Source organism: Cupressus sempervirens, chromosome 6 (genome assembly GCF_028749045.1).
Source record: "Cupressus sempervirens isolate cs-2001-9-10 chromosome 6, ASM2874904v1, whole genome shotgun sequence".
NCBI lineage: Eukaryota > Viridiplantae > Streptophyta > Pinopsida > Cupressales > Cupressaceae > Cupressus > Cupressus sempervirens.
In genome coordinates, this window is record NC_143123.1 from 87,764,876 (window position 1) to 87,789,344 (window position 24,469).

Genomic DNA, 24,469 nt, shown 5'->3' on the forward strand with positions numbered 1-24,469 from the left:
TTATTATTTTTTAATATTAGTTTAGGTTTTCTTTAAATATTGGTTTATCAGTTTCTATAATTTATTTAGTCAATAGAATATTTGTTAGAGATGTCGCTATTTTTCACATTATTTTTTTGTATTTCTCTTATTAATTTTTCATAATAATTTTTTTGATGGCGTTTTTTTAAATAATTTTTTTTCATATTTGATAAATTGAATTTAATTGTAAAATATTGAAATCATTGAACACGTTTCTTAAGCAATATTCAAATTTCCTAAATATTGTAAATTTTATATCTATGTTTTAATCGTCAACTTTTTTATTTTTGTATTTTCATTTTAAAAAAACTTATATTTACATTATTTAATGTTCATTCTACATTTTTCTCTTAAATCTCATCTCCTATCAGCGCACTCGTTGCATATACAAAAACATGCAACTGTTAGTTACTTTAAATCTTATTTTGATGGGTCTCAATAATTTTATCCTCAAAAATTGTTTGTTTGGGTTTTAATATTTTTTTGGTTAAAATTTATCTGTTGGGTTTTAATAAATTTTCCCTGAAGAATTATTTGTTGCGTTTTGCTATTTTTCTTCAAAAATAAACTTTTGTATTCTATGGTTTGTGTTGGATTTTGTTTTCTAGTTTGATTTTTCCCCTCAAAATTATAGTTTTAATTTTTTTTTCTCAAAAGTTGTTTTGGTTCTATAAGTTGCAAACTTTGTGTGGAGATTTTGTCACAGGAATTTTACCAAAAATCTATTTTTTTGGTAAACTTCAAATCATGGCATCTTTCAATCTGTTTTGGGATGTTGCGCTTTTCAATAATAGTTTGGAGGGTTTATCAAATTTTCTTTAGAATTGTAATAGTTGTTCTCAATATGTGTCTTAGTTTCTAGGGAAGGACAATTATGTTATCCAACATTAGGTTGGACATTTTGTGATTGATTTTTGTTTAGAGGTTTTGCGTTTATTTTCTTGGATACCCTTGGTCATTGACGTAGATGTTGGAGCATCCTAGGTGTAAGTGTAATCTTGCATCACCAAAAAAAAAAAAAGGTTTTGCATCACCAGTGAATTGTATATTTCACCATCATTTAATATTTTAGATTTGACAGAGTATCATGAAGGAGGTGTTGAAGATGAGGTCACACAAAGCGTAATGGAGTATTCTGACAACTATAGCCATGGAGGAGATTGAAGATAGTTTGGATAGTTGTGTTGGCAGGAGCGCAAGGAACTAGACATTTGAAAAATATATGGTGAAATGGAAAGGAAAACTTGTTGAAGATTCATCATGGCTGTCAAGGGAGGTTGATCTCCTTGGTTTTCCTCTAAATGCATGAGATGTTATAGTATCACTTCTCAAATTACTGCGGGTGTTTGATGTAAAAGCACCTTGGGTGTAAGGGAAATCTTGCAGCACTCAAAATATTATCTAGTTTGTCTTGTCAATAAGGGCTATCTTAGTGTAGAGTTGTTATTTTTGGAAACTCGCTATTTTTAGGAAGTTGTTTGTTAGAGCTTAGAATGTTCTAATTTCTTCCTTGGAGGTTTACTTTGGTAATATTAGCTTGCCAGTAAAGTTTCATTGCAAGATCAAGTCTAGTTTTAAATATATTAAAATTTTTCGTTATTGATAGAAAAGTACAGAAACTTTGGACTCAGTTTAAAGGCTTTAGGGGCACTGAAAAGGAGGTCAAACCTTGGTGCGAGTGACACTTCACACTTAAGCTTGCAGAGCATTTCACTCCATTTTCGAAATGGGGTTATAATAGCCAATCAGGTCAACTGACAAAGAGTTATGGGCTCCAAAAGTTGCACTACTTAGAAAAATAAAATTTCTTCATACCTCATTTGAGTTTCGAAAATTGTTTGGGGTCTATACCAATGTAATAACATATGAGTAGTAATATCTTAGGGATAGTCGACCTCAAGTTTTAGGGTTAAAATTTCTAGAACCTTATTTGGTAGTAAAAAATTACCTATATAAAAGACCCATAGGATTATCTAAGACAATTTGAGGATGTATAGGGTGCCCCTGACTTGCAAAATATTGTAATGAAAATGCCCATGTGGTTGTGCATGTTGTATTTCTGAATATTGTAAATCCATTCCATTGAAGATAATAGAAAGCAAATATCTTGTTCTTGTAATTTGCTGTCAATTCTCTATTTTGTTGTGTGTTGGAGTTAATAAGGGGAGTACACTTTATCAAGTGCTATAAGAGTACTAGTTCTTGAGTGTGTAGATAGATCATTGAATATGAGGTAGCTTGCACTAGGACCGTGGTTATGGGTTTAAGTGATAAGTGTGAAAATGCCTCCATGAAGGAACTGGGGCAAAAAAGTTGAGGGTGTGTCAAAAGAGGCTTTTAGAGCTTTCCAAAGACAAGTACAAGCATTGCAAGAGGAGCTGCGTAGAAGAATGAATATTACAGTAAGAGACAAAAGTGAGGAGAAATTTGAAGAAGGGCAAGTTGATCAAGAAGCACCATAAGCGGCTAGAGATTTTGAGGAGGATAGGTTTTTGAGGGTTATTTCTAGGATTGGACATAGACTCAATATTGAAGTCTGTACATTTTTGGGATATCTTAACCCAGAAGAACTAATCCGCAAGATCAATGATCTGGAAGAGTGTTTTGATTATGAAGATGTCGAAGATCCTAATAGGGTCAAATTTGTGAAGGCCAAACTGAAAGGTCATTCAAAAATTTGGTGGTAGGAGATTCAGTTGGAGAGGAATAAAAGAGGGAAGGAGAAAATCACAAGATGAGACTATATGATAGAGAAATTGAAGAGACAATTCATTCTCGTTGACTATTAGCTTGACCTACTCAAGAAAATGCAAGGGTTGACGCGAGTGGGAAGATATGCTCAGGAATATATATAAGAGTTCTATGGATTCCTCATCAAAATATGCCATGCAAAAGTTGACAAAGAAAAAGTTGCCCATTATCTTAATGGGTTAAGGCTAGGTATTAGGAGGAGGTGAGCTTGATTAGAATGACTAGTATTGAAGAGGTGTACCAATTTGCTTTAAGGGTGGAAGAGAAGCTGAACAAGAAATTTGAAAGCAAGCAAGGTGGAAGAGGTTGTGGTGGAAGTTTCAATAGACATTCTTATGGAGTGAAAGAAAGACAAGAAAAGGAATGATGCATCAAGTAGCAGTTAGAATTAGAGGGGAAATAATTTCAATCGTTCCCATGATCAAAATAATGGGGATCAAAGAGGAAGGGGAAGAGGACAAGGACCGCGAAGAGGCTATTTTTGTGTGACATGTTTGCATTGTGGAGAAGGTCATAGAGCTTATGAGTGTCCCCAATATCAAGGAGAACAAATAGAAGACTAGATGGAAATGCACCAGTTGCGTATGTTGACGAAGATGCCAAGTCATCACATTCTGAAGAGGTTGAAAAAGCAAAGGTCCTTGTTACTAGAAGAGACTTGTCAAACAATGAGTATGAACTTGAACAAAGGAAGAATTTGTTTTGCACAAGGTGTAACTGTAATGGTAAAGTATCGAATGTCATTATTGATAGTAGCAGTACATAATCTTGTTTCAGAGGAAATGGTTGATAAGTTGAAGTTAGAGAGAAAGAAGCATTCAAATCTCTACTAAATTCTTGGTTGCAAAAGGATCATAAAGCTTTGGTCAATGAACAGTGTTTGGTAAAGTTCAAGATTGAGAATTATCTTGATTAGGTGTTGTGTGATATTATAACTATGGATGTTTGTCATTTCTTGCTAGGGCAAGCTTGTTCATTCGATCGTTGTGCAATACATGATGGGTATGCAAATGCTTATTCGTTTGTGAAGGATGGAGACCGGCACAAGCTGAGCCATTGAAGGAAACAAAGGAAAAGGTATGCACTAATGCCAAAATATGTTTAGTTGATGGGAGGAAGTTCTAATAAGGCATGTGGCATGGACATGTGTGTTTTGCTATAATTCCAAAAGTTGGTAAAGAGTAAGTAGAATATGTACCTACAAAAGTTGCAAATTTGTTTTAAGATGTACCTAATGTAATAAAATATGAATGATTATATCTAAGGGATAGTTTCCCTCAAGGTTTGGAGCTAAAATTTCTAGAACCTTATTGGTTGGTTAAAAATTACCTATATAAAGAAGACCTATAGGATTATCTAGGACAGTTGTGAAGATGTATATGGTGGTCCTAGTTTGCAAAATACCATAATGAAAATGCCCATGTGGCTGTCCCTCAAATTGCCTCTTAGTAGTAAACCATCCCAAACCTTAGCCATTCTAATAACAAGGAAGGTGACAAAGGGTACCCTTGGTGGATTGCTCTAGTAGTATAAAACAAAAACCTTTAGGGCTTTCATTAACTAACACTGAAGCCCTTGGATTGCTAATCAATCCCTTTACCCATTCCACCAACCTATTACAAAAGCCAAATTTTTAGAGCACTTTAAGGAGGAAAGATGTATTTACCTTGTCATATGCTTCTCACATTCGACTTAGTGAACATTGCACTTTTGTTGTTGGCCCTTATTGAATGGATCGTCTTGTGAGCAACCACTATGCCTTCAATAATAGACCTCTCTAGTGTAGAACCACTCTGTTCCTCTGAGATAATCTTCCCAAATCCTTCTTCAATATATTTGTTATGACCTTGCCACAATCTTGTAAATAGTATTAATTTTTTCTGGAACTAAAGAAACCTTTGTATTATTGAAATCTCCTAGTACAAATCTCTTCACCCTCCAACAAGTCCTCACATAGAATATCCCAATATTTCAGATAAAAGAAAGTTTGCAACAATCAAGGTGCTTTGTCCCCTCCCATCCCAAAGCCTGTCGCTTTCAATGCTTTCGTAGAAACATTTATTACGCTAAGTGGTAAAGAGTTTTGATGTATTAACAAATAATCGAATAAATCATTATAAAGAATTTTACAAATGTACAAAATAGAAAGATTGTAGTAAAAAAATAAGATCAAGTAATCAATCTAATCTAACTAAATTACATTATATACAAAAGATGACCATCAAAGTAATAAAATATAATATTCTAATACATCCCTTAATGGTCAATTTGCCCACAACACCAAGTTATCTCTTGAATTTGACAAACTCATCTCGAATAAGAGGTTTGTTGAGAATTTCTACAGTTATCCATTGTTGGAACATAACTGTGAGCTGTCCTATCTTCAACCATATGTTGAATGCAATGACAATGAACGAACACACTTTTGGTTCTTGCATGGAAGACCAGGTTATTGACAAGCTTGAGCACTCCAAATATATGATAAAGAGACAAAATTTCAGATGGTTTATCTTAGGTTTTCAACCAGTCCAGGCTTCCCTAGGTTTTGTTGAGTTGTTGTTTTGCACGATGCTTAATGGCAGGAATCCTTTCGAACTCCTCTCTTGAAAAGCTGATCTGGGATCAACTCCAAGGTTTCGAGCGATCTTGCGACCTACTGGAATCCGCTCAGTTGAAGATAAATGTATTTGTTCACAGGGAGGCCTTTGCTGGTTTTGATCGATTCAGATAAGATTTTGAACCTGCTTGCTATCACAAAAGAATAATCACACAAAAGAAATATACAAGGAAGGGGGGGCAAAATAGAGTGGTGGATGAGAGGTCTTGAGAGGTAGAGGCAAAGTCTTGAGAGGGGTTAGCTAATCAGTTGGCTAAGCAGTAGGTGAATTGGGCAGTAGAGTGATGATCGCTCTAACAGGATAAGGAAAGTACCGAAAAGGAGTTAGAGGAGGCTAGAGTTGAAGTGACGGTGAGTAGGGCGGCCTATGCACAAAAGGAGGCACAAGCTATGGAGGTTACACTTTTGCTGAAGGAAGCTGTGGAGAACAATTCGAGGACACAAAAAGATTTACACATTCGCATGGACCAAGAGTATGAGTTGTGGAAGACATTGGACACTCCAGGGATGCACTCTCCTCCCTCTTAGTTTATGTTTTTGGGTGTACTTAGTAGTTGTCTCCAATTTTTTAAGTCGTTTGTATACAGACTTTACTTTTGGGGGGATGATGTTGTGGACAAAAGTGTTATGCTGTTGGGATTAGTTAAGATGTTAGTACCCGAAGGGTGTTACGTTATGATTCGATGGTTCAGTCTCACCCCTTTAGAATCTATATATGTAACTCTCCCTCAAGAGAGAAGGCATTTAGTATTATCCATTTATGAGCTATCTTGTATTGGCTAAAGTATGGAAACATTAACAAAGTATATGCCTGATTCCTAAAGCACTGCATTTCTATCTTATTCTTGTTACTGTGATATGCATTAATCTAATTTACCTTGTACGATAAACGGTGATTTCCTTCAAATCCTATGGCAGCATAAAAAACATGTCCAACAAGCCACAATTTTTGAAGAAGAAAAACACCAGTAATGGTTGTTTGGCCCTCAACCAACATCCACACCTATTGCAGGGGAACTACGAAAAAAGGCCGTTTGGGAGAGGATTGCATGCCAAAAGCACGTCATGTTTAGAAAAAATGACAAGAAATGGTAAAAAATGGCCACACACGAGAGTATATTCCTAAAAAAAATCAACTACAAAAACCCTTCTCAGGTTTCGATAGAGAGCCATGAGCCTACAAAAACAAACCAGCACATATTTTTCCAAATCTATAAAAAATTAAAAAATCAAAATTTCTAGTAAAAAACAAATTTAGCACTTGGCTTTGAATACCATATTGTGCTAAGTAATTGATAAAAAGTTTTAATGTATTAACAAATGATCGAATAAATTGTTACAAAGAATTTCACAAATGTACAAAATAGGAAGTTTCTAGTAAAAAATTGAGTATTTGATCTTATGTAACTAAATTACGTTATATACAAAAGATGACCATTAAAGTAATAAAATAATAATATTCTATTAACTTTCTTTGTTAAGGTCGCATTATTTGCCTCCGAGACCAATGGCAGACTAATATTTGAAAGCTTATTCTCAACAATTTCCTTCAACCCCACATCTTAGTTCCATAATCTTTAAAAAAAACACCACCACCTATTTATTTATATCCTCTACCGAGTCAAGTCACCTACCCTCTCTATTTACCAGCGATAGGATTCTATTTCCTGGTCACTGAGCCTTGACTGAATAATGAAAGAATTTTGTGTGACGATCTCAATCTCTATGCCGACACTCGATTTTTGCCACCACTCAATCTCTGTGCCAACACTCTCTTGATTTTTGCCACCAATACATCTCCTCCCTCCTTAAAACTTCCAAGTTCCTCTCTTTTAAGTCTTGCTCATTTTTGAAGTCTATCACATCCATACCATACCAAATATATTTTTAATTTATAGCCTCTAGCTGTCCTACCAACTCCTGCTTTTCTTAAAAAATATCTCTGTAATGAGTGTGATTCTAAACCTTGAGATTTCCATTTATAAACTACAGTTTTTTAAAGAAGACAAAGCTCTCTTTCCTTGCTCTTTGGGGAGCATTCTTCCACCAATCTGCTGCCATCTGGAAGAAATCCAGTTCCCTGAGCCACATCTTTTCGAACTTGAACGGACACTGAAGCGAAACTGAATCACACTTGATATTAAGGATCACAGTAAAACGATCCGAGCTTGTATATCGATCAACTCTCGATTAAAAAAAAATGAGCCCACGGATATCCTAACTTCTTGCCACGAAAAAACTATCCAACTTTTTTGCTATCCCTATAAATCTCACTTCTGTTAGTCCATTTACATACACCCTTCCGCGACTTGATTTCACATAAACCATTATCGAATACAAAATCTTGAAAGTCCTATTGAACCCCGGATGCTCCCACTCTACCACCCCTTTTCTTATTCAAGGCAAAAGTTACATTAAAGTCACCCCGCACTATCAATATTTCATTCTTATTTGTATCAATAATCATTGAAATCTCTTGCCAAGCTTGTCCCTTTTCTATTGTCCCTGTTGGGCTGTAGACATTGATTAACAAAATTGATTGTTGCAAATGAAACAAGGAAATCCTTACCAGCTGCCAGCTTGAGCCATTTGAGATGGGGACAATGTCTACTGCAGATGTTCTTCATATATCCCTAGCTCTCTAGAGGCATCTACAACATCCATGAAAGTTTGTTCCTTAAACCACTACTGCAAGGAGACTTACACTCTCCTTTTGCTGAACTTTTGCTTTTGGAAAACAACACACTTCTGACCTTTCTTAATGAAGACATCTCTTGATCAGGCGCCTCTTTTCAGGGGCATTGCAGCCCTTGACATTCTATGTGGGGATCTTCATTGCTGTGCAGGAGACAATAAGTCATCCCGAATCTTAGTTTTGACTGGTTCTTCATGCTGCTAACTCTTTCCAATAACTCTTGGGTAAATTTTCTCGTAGTAGTCTTAACCTTTGATTTTGTTTGATTGATAGTACACTTCTCCAAAATCCCAACTTCTTCACTCAAACCTAGCACATCCTCCTCTTTAGAGGATTCCTGTCCTCCATCCACACTCTCGCTTTTGGCTTCATCTTAATCCTCCGTTAATGGCTACACTGGGATATCTTCAAAAATGATAGCTGGTTCCAACACCATGGCCATCTCCTTCATAATCCCACTATCCAATGCCTCAACCAAACTTGACAGCTCCTGCCTACCATCCTCCACCGCTGAATCAGAACAAAAAGTTTCCAAAGCAAACACTATTTCCCTTACCTCACTTGCTTTGATCACTAAGTCTGAGACCTGATTTTGCTTCCTTGAAGGTTCTCCAACTAGAACTTCCCTTTCTGTATCATTGCTCCCTCCCACCATTTCTATTGCTGATGTGTCCTGTTTCCCTTCATCCATGATACTTGGAAAACCCTCTTCCTTCCCTATAAAATCTCGCTCCTCCCTGCCCTGCAACCACTCATTTGCTACCATACAACTATCACTCTGGTCCCTTCCCTTTCTTATCTTTCACACATTGCTCTTCAGTATGCCCGTGTCCTGCACAACTTGCATTGCTCCAAAATTTCCTCCTCTCTCTCTTGCCACCAAAGCCCAACACTAGTCTAGATATCAATTGCACGTGGTAGGGGAGGATGGGGTCACCAGTTGATGCAAATCCTGGCATACATGCTAAGGTCCATCTGCTCAATTGCCTCATCTGCTTTAATAAACTTTCCTAGCTTATCCCCAATTGTCCTAAGGGTTTCCTCATTTCAATATTCGTGGGGTAGATTTTAAAGTCTAATCAAGATAGGTATTTCCTCCAAGATGACTTGTTTAGGTTGAAATTCCCTCCATTAGGAATGGCCTGTTATACGTAACCCCATTTCTTTTCTCGCACACACCTTGCAATCACCAATTAGAATCTGTTTGGGAGGGACTTAAACACATAGTGACTTTCTCCTACGGTCGTCACTCATCACACCATTTTCTAATCTGGGTAAAGGTTGGCTACCTGCCTCCCCACTTCATAAAGAAAGCCCGGTCTTTGTACAACTCTGTTGTGGCCTTCCAGGCTCCAGACTCAATCGGCACCTTTATCGCTCTCTTATCAACAGTCGCAGGTCACTCCTTTGGCACCTGATTTGGATTGGCAGGGTCTTTTGGCCTCCACACTGTCTTTTCTGCCTTCTGCTGGCCGTTACTTTGCTCGTTCGCCAAGCTTGAGTACCCTCCCTATTTAGGGTTTCTGTCATTTATTGGTCTTCTCTCATTTCCTCTCAAGGGCTTGGAGAATGAAATCGCTCTATGCTAACATTGTTTGCTTTGTTGAAAGATAGAGTCAGGAGGATTTGGGATTGATCATCAAGGTAACTTCAACTTGTTTGTGTTAGTTGCTTCTATTGAAAGTGATTGCCAGCTTCCTAGGGCTCGATTTGGAGGATTAGCAGCTGGGTTCAAATGTTATTTCTGTTTTTGCACTATTAATTTTTGGTCGATTCTATTAGAAGTTTGGTAATGCAACTGTCAAGTATATATGTCTGTTAGAAAGGCCGTATAAGCTTGGAACTGACTGTCCAAGTACATAATATAAATAAACAGTACATACATCTACAAGAAGGAATAAGTCTGAAATCACCTAGGAATTAGTATTACAGATCTGAAGATAGTTCGGTGCTGTACATGCCATACACCGGATGTATTATGTCTGAGACAGTTTGTAACTACATTTGTGGTTAGGCGTTTCCATTGCATCTCTATTTGAGCAGCAGTTAGTCACATATGTGTAAACTGAACTGAACGTATAAAAATGTTCATTGGCACCTTCTTCATGCTTTATTATATATTTTAAATCTGAATGATATTCTGAAATGCAGAGTGTAATAAGAGCATAAGTTTCATTTATATATTGTTGCGTGAGTATTTGTTATATATTGTTCCTACATTGAATGAACTTAAATTTTATTTGTTATATGTTGTTCCTTTATTGAATGAACTGAAATTTACTTAGCAAACAACAATTAACTCATTACATCAGCATATTGGGACAAATCAGAAACTCGGTATTGAGATTGCAAACAAACTGTTTGACAAAATTCCGGTGAGTTGAAGACAATTTTTTTATCAGATCAAGGGGGTCTTTTTACAATTATATTATTATAACATATCATAATTTAAATTACGCGGGTATATATATCCAACTGTGTATGTATGTGTGTGTGTGTCTAACTATGTATTTATATATGCAGGTGTGTGTATATATATGTGCGTGTGCACGCGCATGTCTGTGTGTGTGCATGCGCACTGTGTGTGTGTGTGTGTGTGTGTATGTATGTCTGTCTGTGTGTCTGTGGGTATGTCTCTGTGTATGTGTGTATGTATTTATGTATGCATGTAGGTGTGTATGTGTGTATAAATGTATGTATGTACCATGTACCAAATATATTAGTTGAACATTCATACCCAAATCTCACCTACCTGGTCCTGCAGTGCTCTCAGTTGTAAATGTTTTTGTCTAGCCCATTTTCCCTTATTTCATGTCCACAAGTCCCCGTGGCAGAATTTGATGTAAGATCTGCATAAATGATTTGGACTAGGGTTTCCATGGGACCAGTTATGTGGTTGAGCAGATGTCTGGTTGTAAGTTCCATTTGGATCTGTACAATACTGCTAATATCCTTGTTGAATTAAAACAAGTTATTTAATGATAGATATGCCTCTAAAACCAGTTGAAGTTTTCTTTGTCTTCAACATTCTAGTGTTGGGATTTGGGTTATATATATATATTTAATGATAGATATGCCTCTAAAACCAGTTGAAGTTTTCTTTGTCTTCAACATTCTAGTGTTGGGATTTGGGTTATATATATATATATATATATATATATACTTTACCTTCCTATATTTTGGGAACATGGTCAAGTATCTGTTATAATGCTTATGCTTATTTGCTTTGGATGTTCTGGATTTTGACATTTGAGACTGGATCCCTCTACTCTGAGTATTATTAAGGCTCTTATATTTTTTCAACATAATATAGCTTAGAGGCCAATTTGATGCTTCTTTTGGACCAATCTATATGGAAGTGCTTAACCGCTTCTCAAACTAAAACTATCATGTACATTCACATTGACTAATTTCCACCATTTGGGGGTGATATAGAATAGATGTCTTTAAGAGACCTTTTGCATTCTTGGTTTTGATGAATGAGGATCAATCGTAATTGGACCTCAATTCATTATGAAGAGACCGCTTAGATATTTTCCATAGTTCCACAGGGTTTTGGGGATGGGTGTGGGGAGGGGAACAGGTTATGGCAAGGGGGTGGTGGGGGGACAGCATTGAGCAGTGGTGGTGGGGATGGTGTTGATATATGTTTTGAGGTAAATCAAAATCTTCAAGGCAAAATCTGTAATATAACATCTCTGCAAGTGCCAAAACTAATTTTCTGAAGCTGAAGGTTGCATTTAGTATGTAGTGGCATTTGCCATATAGCAAGTGACCTGCGGCATGCCAATGGAGGTGGCAGAAGTGGTGCTTTTTGTGTGGGGACATTTCTCTTATGTCCCCAAGTTCTGGAAATGCCTCCCTACATGGGACACAGGTGTTTTTTGGGGGCAGTCACATCCCTATGGAACACTGATATTGTCTATGCCCATCTAAGTTATTCTTTTGTGAGCACTTGATGCAAGAGGGAGAATGTTTTGAGCACCATTAAAACCACTTAACTTTTTTGTCTTTATTACTTATAATTGAATGGTATAAAATGTCAACCTTTTGTGTTTGATGCGTTGTAAACATTTATATTTCCAACTCTGATGCATTGATTACTACAGATATTTACTCTTATGTTCTGTATTTACATCCTCATAATATGAATTTGCAATTTTACTTTTTGCAGTGGACATCGCCAAATCTGAGCACACCGATATTGTACTTGGTGGATGTCATTTTCCAATTGCAAGATGGTGGTTGGATAAGGTAACCAAACCTTTCAAGATGTTAATCATAAATAAACAGTGTGTTCAATTTTTCACTGCAGGGGAAAGTAATTTTTGAAATTATCTAAAAGAATTCTATTATGGGTCCTTCACCCAGCAAAACATATGGTACATGGTTTCTGTTATGCAACTCTTCAAAATAGAACAAGGTTTAAAATGTGCTACCCTGCCTCCTATTTTAGCAAGCTTGTGGCTTTAATATTTCATGTTAAACTTCTAAAATACTAAAAACACAGATTGGTGAGACAACATTGAGTTTCAACTCCAATCTGAAATAGAGACAGCTTTGAAATGGAATTGTATGATATTTTCTGAAGCATAGTGAGACTTCCAGAAAACATAAATAGGGGTGAAATTATCTGATTAGAAACAGAATAGAATCATATTCATTTGTTCTCTTATATTGCAGTTCTTAAATCAAGCTCAAAAATGGAACGATTTTAATCACTAGTTAGCATGTTCATTTCGACTACTCCATTTATTTGTACATCCCCCTTTATGCAGTGAAACAAGGGTATGCATATGAAGTTTCTGTACCTCCTAACTCACAATAATTTTTATCGGACAAGTTAAGTAAGGAGTGTGTATGTAAGGGCAGAAATTGTCTGCTTAGAACAGAATTATATTCATATGTTCTCTTAGCTTACATTCTGTAAATTAACCTTATAAATGGAAAGATTTTAGTCGCTAGTTAGGATATTCATTTCTAGTGCTCCATTTGTTTTTATCTGCCTCTTTATGCAGTGAAACAAGGGTATGTATGTAGAGTTCCTGTACCTTCTAACTAGCAACAATTTTTTATCAGATAAGTAAGGAGTGTGTAAACTTTGATTCTGATCTGACTAAGGGTCACTATCCCATTGTATCAATCTCAAAAATAGCTTCAAACACTTTTAAATACAAAAAACCCGAGAAAAGAACCTGGTCCTTCAAATCTGACTAGTATCAGCATCTATGAACTACAGGATTCTTATTCCATATGTATTAACAGTAAATTCCTGTTCAAAACCAAAACTGGGGAGTGCCAAATGACAAAACAAATTGCAATCAGTCACTAATCACCAATCCATTCCTCATAGAAGACAAGCCAGTATTGGTATCTAGTTCTACAGACCGTGCAACTCGCAAGAGAGCTGCTGCTGCTTTTCTTACCTTAGCAATTATGTCATGGTCTGATCCAAGCAGCATCAAAAGGAGAGACTCTATCCTTGCCTTCGCTGCTTTGAAATGACATGGTATATCCAAAACCGTTTTTGCAGCTTCCCTTAAAATACTCATTGAAACTGGATCTTTGAACTTTGCACTTGAAGCAGGGAGCTCCTGCATCTGAACACTTCAATCCAACTCTAGACACTCTTGCAATCTTTGCCCTTATCACATTATTCTTTACAAATCTGAGCATGTTTGAAAGATAATAGGTATCTTCGAAATCAACATTGTTCCACACATCAACCTCCAAGTAATCAATCCTTATAATTTCTTCTGTTTGTAGCTTCAGCAAAATCATATTATTAAAGTTGACATCAGTTATAGGTCCTCTAGAGGTCATTTCCCTTATCTCAGAATAAAAAAGGAACTGGCTTCCGCGAATTCAAACACGTAGACCCCAACTGACAGTAGAATTTGTTAGTGGTTAAGCTAAGAGCAAGTGTAATGTGGCTATAATCACCTTCACCCATATATAAGATGCTAAGGACATCTATGGCTTTCCTATGAAATAATTCAAATGTCATCCTTATACCCTACAATTGTTATGTTGATATGATAGCATAATTTGAGTGTCATGAATATGAATGATTATATTGGCAATGACGATTTCATTATCCCTAACAGTGACCAATTTCTGATATATAATTTGAAATTTCTGAAAACCCGTGCTTGCAGAATCACCAAATTTTAAGAATTTGTAGTAAGCTAGTTAGTTAGAAATTAAATGACAGTCAAGTGAGGAAGAGAAAAACTAATGAACAATTTATATCTGTGGAAACCTTCTTCTGAGAGAGAAGCTCTATTTTGGCAGTTTGCAATTGGTTACTAGCTACAGTACATTGGAAACTGGCATAGATAGGGAATGTGCAAATGATATGGATGCAATCTGCTCTTTTTTCATTCAATAGGACCGTGGCTATGTATGCAATCCTTCCCTTTTTACTGTAGCTGCATACCTCCATTGTTTGCCTATGCTTAAATGCTCTTTTTTTAAAATTCTCATATCTTGGATGCATGTGCTCCTTATCTCCATTGCCTTCCCTTAAAGTTTAGAAGGAGGTGAAATTTACAGTTTCTCTCTCCATCAATCAGGGAAGTTTCTATGAATAATTGTCTGCCATACCTTTTACAAACCAACACAAGCCTCCTTTTATAAATTTCTCAGGACAACGAAGTCCTCCTGGGCTCAAGAAGAATTTTGGGGACCATCTTCACACTATAACTTTCATGGAATTGTGTTTGCTTCAGATTTTGAGCTGTGGCATGTGTGCTGTTGGTGAAACTTATGGAAATGTAGAACTATTCAGATCAGTTATGCTTTATCAGTACAGTCTCTGTTTTTTGTGCTCTCTAGCCTGTCCAACACTTGAACTCCTAGTTAGCTTGCTCTACCCAATCTATTGTTACCAAAAATCCATTCTTGTATGTTTTTTACAATTTTTTGGATCCATTTGTATCAGTTTCCTAAATCTCCGACTTATCAAAATACTTAACCATTGCCAATTATAATCTCATTTTATGATATTTCTGCCAGGATTCAACTGTGTACTTTCAAAGTCAAACTCATTGACTGTAATGCCCCCTGCTCAGAATTGGATATTTTTCTATTAAGCTGGTTGCAGACTTATTTCATAAATATTGTCCATATTTCTCAACTTCTGAATAATTGATTTGACAATGTCAATTTTATATGTATAGTTTTCCCTTCTTAGAATCATGTCCTTTCATAAAAGATAATTATATTATATTAATAATAATATAATTATATATTAGTAAAATAACATATATTATTTTAATAATAAAATTAATTATATGAATATGCCTTATTAATATATTATTATTAATTTAAATAATAGTATTTTAATACTATTGCATAATATATTTATTTTATATATTATTAATAATATATTCATTTTCATATTTTAAAAGTAATATATTATGCAATATTTAGTATGATTATAATAAATCATAGCTAATTTCTTATTTATATTATTATTATTTTATTGATTTATTATTTATATATATTTTATTTGACGGGGATATCACAGTCCTCTCCTCTCAGATTTTGCTTGTCCTCAAGCAAAAAAGTCATCTATGACTTTTCTTGTAGAACCATCAAACAAAGCATATAATTGGATGCAAGAAGAAATTTAGTATTCATCATAATGAATGAAAGCACAAGGCGTACACAAAGTAGACATATGAATGCATGAAAACACAAAGTAGACACATGAAAACATGAAGTAGACACATGAATGCATGAAAACACGAAGAAGACACAATGTAGACACATAATACACGTGTTCTTGATTAATATCGTATAGTTCACTAGAGTCAAGAAGATGATTTACAAAATTTACTTCTGAGATACAATATTGCAACCACAAGTGATCATTAGTACACGTGTATATATAAGTTTCAAAGAAAATGTGAGTCGTGATAACTTATTCCAAGCTAATCCCATACTTCCACACGAGGTGACCTACTTAGGGGAATGCTTGTTTTGTTTTGCATTTATATTATTCTTTAGTCGAAATGAACACTTAGGATGTAAACAGATTGCCTAGGCACCAAACACAACGATTTTCCTCAAGGTTTTTGTGGATCCAATCCCACAATCCCATCTTGGAATGACCTCAAGGCAACTTGATCCCATCTTGGTCAAACCTCAAGGTAACAATAGGGACACTGATCCTACCCATCTCGGAATAACCAATTGGTTGGACTAGTCTGAATACACTTTTATTCTCTCTCTGTGATTACCTTTATAGGTAAGTAATAAATTATATGTGAATTGAAAAGGTCATTTTATTCCAATTATGAATCTGGTCTAGAAGGAATGCTAAGATGCAATAGGTTGCTTTGACACCAAACTCAATGATCTTCACCGAGGTTTTTGTGGATCCAAGCCCACGATCCCATCCTGGAATGACCGCAAGGCAACTTGATCCCATCTTGGTCAAACCTCAAGGCAACTATAGGGATGCTGATCCTACCCATCTCGGAATAATCGATTGGTTGGATTTTTACACAAGCCTTTTCCATATTGCATCCCTGTTCTTTTTCTTCCAGATAGAATTATAACAGGTCTGAGAATGGTATTATTGGAGTAAATTGATGATAGATAATTGTTTATGCACTTACCTCAGAGCTGCATAAATTTTCTGTTATTAACAGAGTGTTTTCCCTTTTCTGCTGTGAGATATCAATAACTGGATATACCAGATGCAGGCGACTATTGTAGCATTGTATTGTCATTGCCAATTACTGGCTGTATAGGCCGTTTGTGCTGAAAGTGTATATGCTGTTAAGGCAGACTATACACACACACACACACACACACACACACACACACACACACATATACATACATACATATACACAGTTCAGGCTAACAATACTCTCTGTTGCCTTCAATTTTGTATATCTTTATCTTTGATAGTATTCTTCTGCTTTCTAATGCCTTATGTATAATCTGGACACTTCACTTACTGTCCACAAAGCCTATAGTGTTCCACTATGTTTCCAAGAGGACGCTTAATAGGATAAGAGGTTTCTGATTTGAACTTTCTTGATGAATTTTTCGTCAAACAAAATATCCCTTACATGTATGCATTTTACATTTGCTAGAATATACATTTAGCACAACAGTCCAACCTTCCTTCCTATGCTGGGAGCTCTCTTCAATAAGTTACAACTTATCACCATTGTTTCAGTATCAGGGATAATTGTACAGCAACAACTACTAATAGGGGTTGCAAGCATTTCACCAGCATCAATAAATATGCAGATGGCTTGAAGTGGTCACTTCTAATTTAAACCCTTCGCAAATCTTTAGTGGCCAACATAACAATGCCCAACCAGTCATTCTTCGCGAACTTTCCAATGCCTAGACATATTCTACCCAGCTGCTGCATACAACTTTCATTGAAGACTACTCAAGGCAATAACTTTCATTTGATGCCATTGATATATATATATATATATATATAGAATTCTCTGTTAATGGATGCAATGTTCTTCCTTCAGTGCTGGCATGCAGATTGCTGGAGATTATTTAATGCCCAGAAATTTCCAATGGCTTCAACATGCAGATTCCACACTACCTCATAAACAACGATGTTAATGTATTGGCTTGGTTGAGAGTTTTACCTATGAGATTGAATGCTTTTACTTTATTCACTATCCAGCGATAGCAATTGAGGGCTGATGCATGTTCATACAAACATATTAAGGATGCCAATGTAGTCAAAATGGGGCTTTCACAAGCAGCATCGACTTGCAAGGAATCCATATCAAGAAAGGATTCTGAAGGAGAAAGTTGACAAGGTTGATGAATTGATAAAATTGTGTGGCAAAATTGTGGTCAATACTTGCATATCACTGTCTATGTCACAGAGAATGTGCTGTCAAAATACGTGGTGAATATGGCAATGGAAGTTTAGTGTAATACAACAAAAACTAAGATACCATTCAGAGATAACTTGGCGATTTTAGTCTTCTGTATAATCACAGCAAGAAGGTTGGGAGTCTTCAGCAATTAAACTAAATAGATAGAGCAATGTCAATAATATCAATAAAAGGTTAATTCATTACAAGCCAGTGACGGGAATTCTCAGTGAAAAGTTCACTTAATCAGCCATCAGAAAGAGGCAAACATCGTAAAAATCTAAATTTCAGTCTGTGCCAGATAGCTGCCTGACTTACAATCAACACAACTACGGTCACGATAATAGCAGCGAGTAAATGATATTAATTTGTTTCAGTTTGGATTAAGGCAACATAGGCATGTCGTCCGAACACACAATCTGCGTGAAACACTGAGACTGAAAGAAATACGTCATCCTTCACAAAAAAGATAGAATTATAAAGGTCTTCTCAGAAACCACGTGTCCATAAAAGCTTGAGGATTGAAATTTTTGTTGCAGGAAAACCTGTCAATTCATTCGACTGGTCTGTTAAAAAATCACTTGGAAGAAATTCGCTCCATATGACAAATCATAAAATATTGTTTTGGAATAAGGATTTGAGCTTTTAATGATTCCTCACAAATTATTACATTTATAAATTCTTCAGCATATAGAGTTTTAATCTATTTTTCAAACATAATTGAATGAATCTCAATATCGTCCATTAATACCAACAGGATGGCAAGCTCGAAGCTCTGATACCATTTCTAATGTCCCCTGCTGGGACTTTACTTAGATATTTTCCTATTAAGCTGGTTGCAGACTTATTTCATAAATATTCTCCATATTTCTCAACTTCTGAATAATTGATTTGACAATGTTAATATTATATATATAGTTTTCCATTCTTAGAGTCATGTCCTTTCATAAAAGATAATTATATAATTATATATTTGTAAAATAACATTTATTATATTAATAATAAAATTAATTATATCCCTTATTAATATATTATTATTAATATTAATAATAGTATTTTTAATACAATTGCATGGTATATATATATTTTTTGAGTAGTGGGCTGTTATAAATAAAATGTTTAAGTTGTTCCCACAGTTGTTGAAAGTCTGATGGAATTTGCATCTTGGTAACAGTGTTGATTTGCGAGCTCTTACAAATTATTGAAAGCATTCTAGATTTGACTTGCAATGTTGTTAATATCCTAGTTTGGGGAAGAATACATTATTAGCATAAATAGTGTCATGGAATCATCCAGTTAACCCTACATGTCAAGTGTAATTGGATGCTCATCCATCTATGTATGAGTTTTTAAGAACGTACAGTGATGATATTCGCCCTACACATGCCCTTATTTTACATCATTACAAGTCACACTCAAGCAACACCAACAGCTCGATCCACCATAGACTTGACATCAAGCTTCTGCTAAACTCTTTTTACTCTCTGATGAACTGTTGCAGAAATCAATAATTATCTCTCTGACAAACTGGTACAGAAATTAATAATTATCTTCAACTCTCGCAAACCATTGGATGAGGTTTGTGATATTTCACATACAATTATGGATTTGGATATGTTTGTAATTTTAAACCACACCATAAAAGGATCAATGCCAGTTTAGAAGATTATCAAAGCATGAAATTTACTTCTTTCCTCAATAATTGTGTTACTGTTGACAAGATTATCAAAACTTGAAATTTACTTCTTTATGTGATATCAATTATCTGTAGCTGGATATATTGATATTTCTATGGATTGCACGCTAGTTGGCACGTTTTTCATATTATTTATACCTTTACACACAGTCATTTATGTCTAAAATTTGTAGCCTACCAGCTTCTTGTATTTATATAAGGTTAGGCGAGATATTCTCCCATGAACTGAATCTTTAGATCAGTGATCTTTGAAAAGGTATTGAATTATAGTTATTCACTTTTTGTGGCTATCTGGATTTTGTGATGAGTTCTCTCAACTTTGTATTGTATTGGGGTGTCAGCTTACACAATCCAGTGTGCTTTTTCTAGTGCATGATATGTTTATCGTATTAAATGTTTTACCTTCATTTGCAGTAAAAAATATTGTAGAAGCTAAGCTCACATTTCACCAAATTGATTTCATTTGCTTGAACAGGATTCTTCTAGGCCATCTTTAGAAAAATCTATATAAAACTTTAGATGTGTGACTCTCGTTGGTTGATCCTTTGATCTCCACCAGGATATATTATTTTAACATTTATATACAAAAGTAAACATGTTTATGATTATTATATCAAAATTGCAAGCATATTGAAATTTAGTACATGAGATTTAAAATAAGTTTTACATTCCTTACAGGCGCCAGGCATTTTGGGTCGCCAAACAGGTTCTGCAATTAGGAATGGGTGATGCTTTTGATGACTGGCTGATTGACAAAATTCAACTTTTGCGCAAAGGGGAAGTCATTGCTTCAGCAATTGGGAGGATTGAACAGGTGACTTCTTCATGGAATATCCTGCTATTACATGCAGATGAGGGCATGTTTTTGGAGACACCATTTAGTTCATTATAGATATCCTATACTTGAATATCTGGTTTGTTTTCGTTGCCCTTGTTTAGGAGTTGATGAATGCAGTGGGTATTCTGTTCCATTTATTTGTGGCAATTGATGTTTTAACTTTTCTAAGACATTTTTTAAGCCAAAAATTGGGAGCATGAGGTAAAGGCTCTTTGTCCTTCAGATCTGACTGTTTCTTTCCTGAATGATCTGGACAAATGTGCTTGCCTGTTTTTAATCTGTAAGTCAATTCACAAGATGCAAAATAAAAATCTGAGCTACTGCATATACTGAATAAAGAGAAAGGTTTACCAATTAATTAATTTTATTTGCACCAGATGGTTTTGCACTAAATATAATAATGTCTGTGCATCACACACTGTTATTGCTGTTCAGAATGTTTTTTTAAAAATTGGAATAGGCTGTTATTCTCTGCTTTTTTCTTTTCTGAAATTTTTATGCTCAAGAATGACAACACACTACAAAGTATAGGAGAGACACCTTTTCAGTGGTAATGTAGGAGGTAAATACCTGTATCTATTGGAATTTCTAGACCATAGTATTTGTGGTGAACAGGCTTACAAAATCTTGACGAGAGTGTTTTTAATTGCTGATGATTTCAAAGTCAGTCAATCTCTCTTTCCCACTCGCCCCTGCACGCGCTCTGCCTCTCTCACTCTCCCCGTCCATCAGTTTAGACGTCACTTTCTCATTAGAGTTCGGACACTAAAAATCATTAGTGCTTCTTCCGGTTATTTGCGCTTATGCAGATAGGAGTATCTTTCTCAAGAATGGATTATCTTACTAGTCCTTGTTATCTTAACTCTTAGATTATCTCGATTCTCCAACATTCATTTCACAAGGATGAATTATTTTACCAGTCCTTTTTATCTCAATTTTTAGATTGTGTGCATCTCTCATATTGATTCTATAATATTCTATTAATGTGTGTTGTGTTGAAATCATGCAGTAGCTGTGAGACAAATTCTCACATAATTGTAATCATCTCTGCAAATTCTTATCCTTTATCTTCCTGAGTTAATGCATCTAAGCAGTTCATATTTTTGCTCTTCTATTCTGTCACTGCCGTCCCAGTTTTCCCTTTCATGTCATCAGTTGGTTTTGGCTCTACATATGCCGTGTGTGCATGTTTAATTCTTATGGTGACGTGGCATCGTTTACAGTTTTGCTATTGGGCGAATTGACACTAAATTTTTCTATCGCGTGCTGGCTGTTGTTATCGACTATCCTTCATTGTTTATCATTGCGTATTTATTCCATCTTCAGTTACTCACTGCCAACTCACCGTTTCTTGGTCTTTCACCATTAGGCAAGTTTCTTTGTAATGGCTATCAGTTTGCCTTCAGCAGTACTTCTTGGTCATCTATAGACTATCATTCTTGTTTTGAACAATATAGAGTTTTGTTTTAGTTTGCAAACATGGTGCATGGAATAGCAAATGAGAATCTGGGAATACAAAAGTGAAATGTTTGCTTCAGAATCATAGAGGTGAACTTCAATATTGAAGAATACATATGCGTGCTTGAGAGATTGAATATTATTGATTCTGATCAATTTGTTCTTTGTATTAAATGCTCCATTTTCGGATTTTTGTATTTATGTCGCAGGTGTATACAGCTTCATTTGAGTGTGTGCATCTGATTGTTTTCTCTATGTTGTATAAGAATCTTGAATCTTTCCTTAAATTTTTAAGACAGGTTGCAGATCCTTAAGTGACAGAGACATTGTAATGTTTTAGCAAAATTCAATTAAGATATCTTTCTTGGTGGGCTGGTATGTTTCCTTCTGTGAAGATGGTTTTTCCCAGGATATCTATTGTGTTCTTCACATTTGTTTTTATAAACATTACCTTATATGCTTCTGGTAATTACTTAACATATTGTTTGTGCCTAGAATTGCATTTGCCCACTCTTTGAAGATGACATGTTTTAAAACTGGAAGTTTACTGCAAATCTTCATGAAAGTGATTCCTGTGTGCTAACATTGATTGGTTCTAAATTTTTTCCTATGTTATCCGGGGACGCATTTCCAGCCCTAAGCCTTGGGTTTCCGAAACCATCCCTGTTTCAGGGACTTGGGGACAGCCGGAAATGTTTCCAAGCCTTCCCCACCCAAGTAAGAAAATCGGAAACACGTCTCCGAAACTTTGGAAACGGTCAACGTGTTTCCAGTTGGTGTTGACCATCGCGGAGACTTCGTAACCATTTCCCTGTCCCAAGGACTGCTTGAAGTTTCTGATTTCAAAAAAAAAATTAATTCAAAAATCATTAAGAAATGGGGTATTTTTTTCCAATTCACAAGCCCCACACATTGGAAGTCATTAAAAATAATAAAATATGTTATGTTATTGGAAGTCATTGGAAGTCATTACAAACTTAGCATCCGACTATGACTGAAAATTCAGACTTTTGTTCAACAAACCAGGCTTGAAAATAATTGTAAATTAGACTTAGATATTCATATTGGAGAGCTGCAAATAACTACTGCTGGGTTGAGGAATATGAAGCTCATTTCCAGCTTTGATATGCTCTGATGGCAGCAGTAATCGCCCAAAAATACAATTTGTAGCCGATTGCTGCCCAGACTAGATGGTTGCTACCTGTCTTGGAAAGATTTGGCACAATAAATTTAATTCTACTACAAAAACCACAAGCAAGGGCTCTAAAGTCTAAACATATCTCCCATCTTTGGCAGATTGATTCTCTATTTTGGTGTCATCCTACGTTCCTTTTCTTAGGTGCTGATATAAAACAGCATTGAAAAAAGAAGATTAGTAGCACCCAGTCACAGTCAAACCGGGAGTTGTAGACTCAGTAAATAACATTATCAGATTTCCACAATCCATTTCAATGCACAATTGGTTTCTGGATTTGATTGTGTGTTTTTTACTATCACACACAATCAAATCCAGAAACCAACTGTACATTAATAACAGTTCACATTCTTATGAAACATCCTTGACTCTTAATCAAGGATCCCCAAATATAGTTGTAATTCATGGTTTTGAGTTTCAAAAGGACAAGTAATAAACTGTACAGTAGTTTTACATTTTGTAAGCTTACCACTGAACACCATATTATTCTTGTCCATGATAGTTTGCATCCCTGTATGATAAAGGTGGTGATTACCTAAAGACAAACTTGGTATGCCTTTCAGTAGAAAGCACACGCTTCAATAAAAGCAACTGGTACCTACAAGACTAGTTCCTTAGAGAAAGTTCCTTCCATGATCTGTTAGGGGTACCCTTAACTATCGTGTCTTGCCCTTGTTATTTGAACTTCAGTTCTATGGATTGACAAATTTGGAAAATTCTAAGGGAATGCAACCACTTTACACCAAGGATCATATTTGCTTCTCCAGTCCTACCACACACAAATAATGATTAATCCTTCATCATGATCACGATCACGATCACGAAGGTATAGTTTGAGATACAACTTACCTTGATACAGAATAATGAATACATTAGTAACAGCAATTGTGACATTGAATCTGGCAAGGGCTTTAGCTTTCATCCTTATCCACTAGACCTTTATCAATGAATCTATGGGTAACTCCACTATCAATAAGTATGATAGTTGGATAGCCCCACTGCAAGTAAGAACCACAATGGTCATTCAGAGAGCTGCTTGTGAACTCTGAATAGATAAATATCATGCAACTCTTGAGAAAGCTGCAAGGATACCTTTGCAAATGGTTGCACCTTCGTTTATTTCAAGTTTACACCCAATGCTTTTACTTCATTATTGCTCCTTGCAGTTTTGTTTCACCAGCTTCAATCTGCTCATCAGAAACAATCTCTTTAATATTGGAAACACTTTCCTAGTATCTATTGAAAGATATGGTGGCTTTCAAGGACTTAGATTCCCTTGACATTTTTCCAAAAGTCTCTCAAGCTCCTATATGAAAGTAGTCTAAA

At 35.6% G+C, this 24,469-nt stretch overlaps 1 protein-coding gene across 4 annotated transcripts in view; it reads left to right on the forward strand.

The window, feature by feature from the left end:
• The window catches only part of LOC149551313 (phox (PX) domain-containing protein), a 49,307-nt gene that overhangs the window by 15,597 nt on the left and 9,241 nt on the right, over positions 1-24,469 (forward strand). For all 4 annotated transcript variants that reach the window (XR_016352729.1, XR_016352728.1, XM_089786873.1 and 1 more), the window contains exons 12-13: positions 12,259-12,338; positions 20,331-20,466. Coding sequence is in view for 2 of the 4 variants with exons in the window: in XM_089786873.1 (XP_089642999.1) it covers positions 12,259-12,338; positions 20,331-20,466 (216 nt within the window). In the remaining 2 variants the exon portion in view is untranslated. The remainder of the gene's footprint in view (positions 1-12,258; positions 12,339-20,330; positions 20,467-24,469) is intronic.